The sequence below is a fragment of the Mirounga leonina genome, unplaced genomic scaffold, assembly GCF_011800145.1.
Source record: "Mirounga leonina isolate KUSES-001 unplaced genomic scaffold, KU_Mleo_1.0 Mir_178, whole genome shotgun sequence".
NCBI lineage: Eukaryota > Metazoa > Chordata > Mammalia > Carnivora > Phocidae > Mirounga > Mirounga leonina.
The window spans coordinates 11,214,950-11,222,637 of NW_023270464.1; the positions used below are offsets into that span (position 1 = coordinate 11,214,950).

The 7,688-nt window shown below is 46.5% G+C and overlaps 1 protein-coding gene across 4 annotated transcripts in view; it reads left to right on the forward strand.

Annotated features, from left to right (window-relative positions):
• The window catches only part of TTC23 (tetratricopeptide repeat domain 23), a 95,944-nt gene extending 90,510 nt beyond the window's left edge, over positions 1–5,434 (forward strand). For all 4 annotated transcript variants that reach the window (XM_035024040.1, XM_035024042.1, XM_035024041.1 and 1 more), the window contains 2 exons: positions 3,894–3,976; positions 4,792–5,434. In XM_035024040.1, coding sequence (XP_034879931.1) covers positions 3,894–3,976; positions 4,792–4,906 — 198 coding nt within the window. In that variant the 3' untranslated portion in view covers positions 4,907–5,434. The remainder of the gene's footprint in view (positions 1–3,893; positions 3,977–4,791) is intronic.
• Positions 5,435–7,688: the final 2,254 nt, after the last annotated feature.

Genomic DNA, 7,688 nt, shown 5'->3' on the forward strand with positions numbered 1-7,688 from the left:
TTGCAGGCTAGTGTAGAAGCCAGCACCCCCTTTTGTCTTTCTGCAGTGGGACAAAAGCTTCTTGTTTGATGTTTAAGGAATAATAGAAACACAATTGACTTCTCCCAAGCCCTGCAGATAAAATCAAAGAGAAAAACAGCAATGTCACGGCTCCCCCAGATTCACCTGGATCCTGGAAACTTCAGGGTTTTTTGTTGACTTAAAGAAAAATGAGAAACACCCATGTAGGGACTGATTTCAGATCGGAGTGCGTTGGCCTTGGAAGAATCTGGAGGACACCAAACAGCTTTTATTTATGGTGTCGGATGTTCTATTGCCAGTGTTTGGGAGTTCTTTACTTAGTTCCGAGAGGTGTTTACAATGCCTGGCTCCCAGGAGGTTCAGTTAACAATTTATTGACTCTGTCTCTGTTGATGTCTATATTTTTAACAGAAGAATCGAAATACCTATTTCACACAAAAATGCTTAAACAGATTTAGCTAAGAGGAGCAGAACGTTGAGAAATTCAATTTACGTTTCTTAGATAAATACGCGGCTATGTAAACATTTTCTACTAAGGATCAGTGAGGGGTTATTTCACTCTTTTAAAAAGGTAGCTCTTGAAGACTAATTCCAGCTAATGGGTGAATGATTCTTTCTTGTTGTGGTGCCAGGTACAGCGTCCCTGGGCTCTGTCATCATAAAGGAGATTAGGCAGGGGCTGAGGACCTGTTTCCCTCTCTTAGCTGGCATCCCTTTACATCTCTTCTCACTTCAGCTAGAATTTGGGGCAAATCTTCTTAATGAGGATAAGTAGCCTTTGCAAAAATCTATTAATGCCAGGAAGAAAAGAGTCTTGACTACCGGGGTCTAGGGAGTAGGGATGGGGATGGAGGGGCTCACCTCTCTTGGGCTTGAGTATTGATCATGACCCTCTCTCCCACCTCCGCTCTCTCTACAAACATTTTCCCCGGGGAAAAGGATCAGCACACAAGGTCTGGAATGGAGGTAGTTAGTAAAACCAGTGAGAATTTGTATAAGCTCTGTCAATTGCCATGTCATTGTTCCCAGGAATCTGTGAATATTTAGCTACTAGTATGTCTTTCCCTAGGAAATGAGGGGCCAGAGAGAAACTTTGGTAACCAAAGGGGTAGGACGGAAATTCCTCCTGACTTTTGGATTTTGGAGGCCATCTGTTAAGGCAGGGTAAACTGAGACCCTCAGACCGTCTCAAATAATCGCTATAATGTCAGTAAAATTCTAATGTCACGATGAACAAGTTAGCACCAAAGCATGTTGACATCAGCTCATTTCAAAATGAGCTGCATCAGAAGCACTCATAAGTATGTAAACAGAGGAGTCAGGTGGGTTTAAAATTAGACCTGATCTTTTACACTAAGTTAAGGTATTTCTGGCCATGTAGGAGAAAATGAAGTCTATTCTGGCAAGAATGTTAGCCCTGGACAGGGGCCTCTCACTGCCAAGCAGGAGTGATGGGAAAGCCTGCTTGCTTCCTGCTTGCAGTCCCTTCCTGAGCACCTTCTCTGCTGGGCCCTGCATGGAGACACCCCCAGGCTTCCAACAGTGGGGAGCCACGCAGAAGAGGAGGGCTGGAAACCCGTCCCCAAAAGCAGTACAGAACTTTCTCAGGTTCCTGAATTTGCCAAGTTCACAGTTTATCTGTGGATTAAATCAGTGCTGGCTCAACCCCGTGGAATGAGCAGCACGTTGCCTAGGCCAGGCCTGGCCACGGCCCCAGAAGGGCTGGGGCTTGTTGGATGAAGGGGGTGGGATTTTGGAGAATTTGAATCATATGCTAAGTGGAATAACAGAACCAGGGTACTACTTCCTGGTGTTACATAATTCAACCAACAGAGTGAAGATCTGTTATTTTAAAAAAGAACCGTGTCATATCTTCATCTAATAATATTTCTTTCCTCCAGAAGACAGCCCCATTCTCAGATTCCAAAACCACATTCTCAGTTCCTCAGATTGAACCAAACATTCAGACAGTTTTGATATTTTCCACATCTTATAAAGACAAAGCATTTTGGCTGCTTGCATTTTAATTTTCTCAAAGACCTAAAAATGGTTGTCAGATCAGAACGAATAAACAGTCTTCAGTACAAAGTCCTCAAACCCTCGCACTTTTTTTGACTCAAGCGGTTACCATGTAGAAAAACCAATTCAATATTTTAAAAATATAAAGTATTTCAGATGTGCAGAAAAGCATGAAGAATGTAACAAACACCTTTGAGCTCACAATCCAATATAAGCAACAAGACATGACCCATACAGTTGAAGTCCCCACTATTCCCTTTCCCACCCCCACCTCCAGATGACTACTGTCCTGAATTTGATATCATTCCTATGTTGTCTTAATTATTTTACTATGGCCTTGTTTTACATGCTTAAGCTTTGTATAAATGATATATATAATATATATTATAATAATATATAACATAATAGTATATAATGCATTCATCTGCAATTTGCTTTTTTTCTGCCTATAATCACAAGATTCATCTATGTGGATATATACAAGCACATCAAAAATCTGTATGATATTGTATATATACTATATATATATATATATATATATATATATATATATATATCACAATTTACCTATCCATTACTAAATATTGCCAAATTGTTCTAAAAAGTTGTCGTACCGATTTCAACACCCACTATCAATATATAAAAGTGTTCTTCTTGCTTAATACCTTTGACAAAGCTTGGTATTATGATCAGACTATAATTTTTGCAGTAGAATAGGTGAAAGGATGACCTTGTTGAAGTTTTAGTTTGCATTTCTGATTACTAGTGAGCTTAGGTGTGTTTATTAGCCACTTAGTTTTCAAATTCTTTGAATAATCTCTTTATGTCTTTTGATTATTTTCTATTGGTAAGTTGTTTTTCTCATTACCTTATAGGAGTTCTTTCTATGTTCTTAATACTAATCCCTTCTCAGTATTGTGCGAGTATTTTCTCTCATTGTACTTTGTACTTTCCCTCTTTGTACTTTGCTTAAGGTGAATTTTGGTGCATAGATGTTTTGAATTTTAATACAGTTAAATTTTATCAGTCTTTTACTTTTGGTTTGTCTGGAAGTAAGAAACACTTCCCTACCTCAAGGTGATGAAGATAAACCTTCAATATTTTCATCCAAAAGTTCCATTTATTCACTAGTTCAGCTCTTCCCCCTAGACCCTTCAGGGCCACTTCTGTCATCTGTCAAGTGTTAGACTCTCTGCCATGTTCTATTGATCTGTTTGTCTATCTCTGGATGAAAACCATCGTTGAGTTTTGGCCATCTGGGGGCACAACTTTCATCTTTATCCTTTCCTTGAGTTTGCCTTGGCCTGGTACAGGCAACCAAATAAATGGCAGCCCAATAAGCAGAGGGGAGAAGTCAAGCCAAAGTTAGCCCTGGGTAAGACATAAACTGAACAGTTAACTCCTAAATATCCTAAGAAATTACTGTATAGTAATGAATATAAAAAGCCTATATAATATAAAGCATTTTTTAACAACAACAACAACAAAAAGCAAAGGCATTAAAAAACTTTTCTGGGCTATTATAAGGCTCATTTAATAATGGAAACTAGAGACCATCCCCAGTCGATTCCAGTGTTCTTACCTTTATTTTCTAAAATGAACGTAAACATAGTTCGCATACAGCTAGTCATAGGGAGTTCTGTAAAATAGTGTTAAAACTTTACATGTGTTCCCTGGATCCCTCAGAGCATCCAGATTGAAGGTCCCTGAAGGTCTGTCCCTGAGAAACCCTGAGCATGCACCAGTTCTGTCAGGCATGGGTCTTTATTTCATTCAAGGGAGACTTGATTTTCCTGAGAAACGCTCTCAGTGACATTGTTACAACCTCATGATCGCTACTTGGTGTTCTGCAGTGTCTTCAGATTCAGACGCTCTTGTACGGACTACAGGACAAGAGGACTCTGGCCACCCAGCAGACGGTGGACGTCCTGTCCAAGTGAGTTGGCCTCCGCTTGCACTGTTTCCTTTGCCATTCCGATCTCGAAGGAAGCTGGTTCTGTTAAGGTTCTGTGAACTTTCCGTGGGAAGTTTTACTAACTGACTTCCTGTAACTCATCAACTATACGGGACCAGTAAACTAGCTTCCCTTGCCCAGATACTAAGAAGAGATTAGCTCTTGAATAATGTCAGAAACACACTGGGATTCTTCCTCCTACAGACCAGCGCCTGCAGGTCACCTCCCCTGCGGGAAGGCAAGGGCGCAGTGCTCTAGCTTGGCCGGCTGGCCTGTCAGGATGGGGGGGCCGGAGAGCCCTCTGACTTCACCTTGAAGGCCGACCCCAGGTCTTCCGCAGCCGGTGAGCAGAGAAGAGGCGCACGCTCCGCTGTAGAGATGCTGCACCTCACAGAGCCTGTGGGCAGACTGCCAAGGAACGATCATGGAAGCCTGGAAGGCGAGGAGACAGCCAGCAGGGGGCACTGTCTCAGAGCCCACCCCCTGAGCCGGGGCCCCTTCGGCCTTGAGCCGGCAAGGCCTCCAGCCCCAACCTCTCTGCTTGTGTTCTGCTCACTGAGCCAGCCAAGGGCCGATTCTCTCAGCTCAGCGAGAAGGGTCACAAAGAATTAGAAAGCGGGAGAAAAAAGTCCTGTGCCCGGATTCTCTTCTCATTTATCTTCCCTCCCCAGGCTCCTTCGTGACCTGTAGCTCACAGTCGCGAGGCTTCCCTTCACCGCAGCAAGGGCTGGGCCGGGGGGGAACCGTGCGGAGGTCTGAGGGGCACCACACTCACCCCACCTTCTGCTCCTTGGCAGGACCCCAGAGGTGGCCGTGAAGTCTAGGCAGGCCCCGAAAGCCAAACCAGCCTTCTACACCGGCGTGGCCCCGCACACTGTGCTGGGGAAGGCCCGGCCCAACGCGGCGGACTGAGCACCGCCCCCCCGCCCCCCCCCGAGAGAGCTTTAGTCATGCCTGGGCGCCGACACCGAGGGTCCCCTATCAGCCTCTCCAACAAGAAGATGGAATCCGACAGCCGGTCAGGGTTTGCTCTTTGCAGACCTCCCGTGGGCCACGTTTGGACGGTGGATACCCTCCAGGGTGATCTGGTGCTTTATAAAGAATTTTTCTTTTTCGCCGCCCAAGTGGTTTTTTTCGCCAACAAAAACTTGTACCCATCAGCACCGCTGGGGTTGCAAGGCTTCTCTTCAGAAGTTTACGACTTCCTGTGTGTGAATACAATGTACAGTATCTGGACGGAGAGAGCCCCTGGCATAGATCTGGAGTCAAGACTTGGAGCAATACAATTCTGGAAAAAGCCCTTTCTTATAGAAGATAATAGGGATTGAGAATAAAATGCTAATGAGAGGAAACTTGGGAGTACTGGGGTTGGTATGTATTTTTAAAATGAAGCTTGGGGCGCCTGGGTGGCTCAGTTGGTTGGGCGGCTGCCTTCGGCTCAGGTCACGATCCTGGAGTCCCGGGATCGAGTCCCACATCGGGCTCCCTGCTTAGCTGGGGGTCTGCTTCTCCCTCTGACCCTCCCCCGTCTCATTCTCTCTCTCAAATGGATAAATAAATAAAATCTTTTTAAAAAAAATAAAAAAGTAAAAAAATAAAATGAAGCTTGCCTCAGAGCTGCTCGGAGCCTAGAGAGGGGCACGAAGAAACTTCTCTTCACTCATGCAGTCATTCACTAAAAGTGGCTGAACACCCAGTGAGAGCTGGGGACACAACAGTAAACAAGACACACCGTCCCCTTCCCCTCAGAGCTTGCCAGCCAACATGGACGCTACGCTAAACATAATGGTGCAATTAGTTGGTAGCAGAGGGAAAGAGCCCAGTACAGCGAGGCAGGTAGTGAATGGTGGTAAACGGGCCAGAGGTCAGGGGAGGCAGGGGTAAGGGAGTGAAGAGAGATGAGCAGGAGTGAGGCCGGCCTGGAGAGGCTGCGGGGGAGGACCGCTGACTCCCGTGGCCTCTACTCCGGGCAGGAGAAACATGGCTGCCCTCGGGAGCTTCTTTTTTTTTTTTGAGTTGGCCCAGTCCTTGGCCCCCTGCTCTCCCAGCTTTCTCTGGGTTCGGCATGTGAGGTGGGGAGGGTGGGAGTGGGACGAGCGCTCATGTCCCACAGTGCTCTTCAGTCTCCTGCGGGGGGAGGCCATTGCCACTCGAGAACGGAAAAGCAGAGTGGAAGTTTTGAGCGCCTTTGTTCACGCTGTCAACAATGAGAGCTGGTGCTGGATAAAGGTGGACAGAGTACACAGTGGGTGGGAATGGGCTGTGGGTGGCGCTGCTCCTTCTCCTTCCCACCCTCATCCCACGGACTGCGGTCCAACGAGGCTGCAGGCTGGTGCTAAGATGGCAGCAGGATGCAGCCCGGGCCCCCTTCCACTCCAGCACCCAGTGGGAAACCCAAAGCCACTCTGGTTCCATTTGGGCAGGATGCCACCTCAAGAATTGATGGGGGAAATAAACCAAAAAGGCTCATGACAGGGTTAGAGAGACAGGCAGGGTCCCTGGTCCCCCTTGGAAGCTGTGAGCTGCCCACACAGACCACCACCCCTGGTGCCCACTCACCCAGTAGGCCTGTAGTGGGAGGAAGGCACGAGACGTGGTCACTACTCACCAAGTGTTCCATCTAGTTGAAGATACGAGTTTCAACGTGGATGGGGGAATAAGCATTTTAAGTATACACCACACTGGAGTCTGCCAGGGACTGAATGTGTACCTCCAAAATTCATGATGAAGCCCTAGTCCCCAGTGTGAAAATACTAGGGGTGGGGCCTCTGGGAGGTGATGAATACGTGAGAGTAGACCCCGTGAATGGGATTAATGCCCTGATCAAAAGAGACACGAGACACGATCGCTCTCCACCACGTTAAGACACAAGACGACCGTCGGGCAACCAGAGAGCCCCAACCAGGCACCGAAACCACCAGCACTTCGATCTTCGACTTCCGGCCTCCAGAACTGGGAGAAAGAAATGTCCCTTGTGTGAGCCTCCCAGTCCGTGCTCTGCTCTTGCTGCAGCCTGAGCAGACAGGAGTCCATGCTGGGCTTTTGGGGGGGAAAAAGTGAATTCTGATGTGACTTCGTCCTTTCTGTATTTCTTGGAGGAGAAGGTCTTGGAATCACAGAAACTAAAATGCATTTTAAAAACTTTCGTCCCTACCCCAGGAAAGAATGAACTTAGGACCGTCCCGCCCAAATGTCTCCCATCTATTAAATGTGTTAACTTCAACACAAGAGGAAGACCATAGATATTCATGGTCTTTGTGGTAAAAAGTTACACACCAAGCAAGGGTATCTAATAACTCTTCTGTGTCTCCAACAACTCCAAGTTTTTCAAGCACCAAGAAACAGACATGACTTACTAACCCCTCCAATTTGCACTTAAGTGAACCATCATGTTGGTGTGCCTTGGGCTGTCCTGGTTTTAGCACTGAACGTCCCGTGTCCCGGGAGACACCTCCATCCCAGGCAACAACGAGATGGCTGGTCACCCTACAGCACTAGCCTTCCAGGCTGTGACGACCACATTCTTACCACAAACTGTCCAGTCTGTGTTTGAATACAAGCCAGCTGGTTTTTGCTCTGTCCGCCATGCTTTCTAATTCTGTGTGAACACCACCAAGTTCTAATTCAGGTAAGGAACCGAAACTTCTGAGAGAGTCTCCCCAGTGATTCTGTGCCACCATTTAAAGAAAAAAAA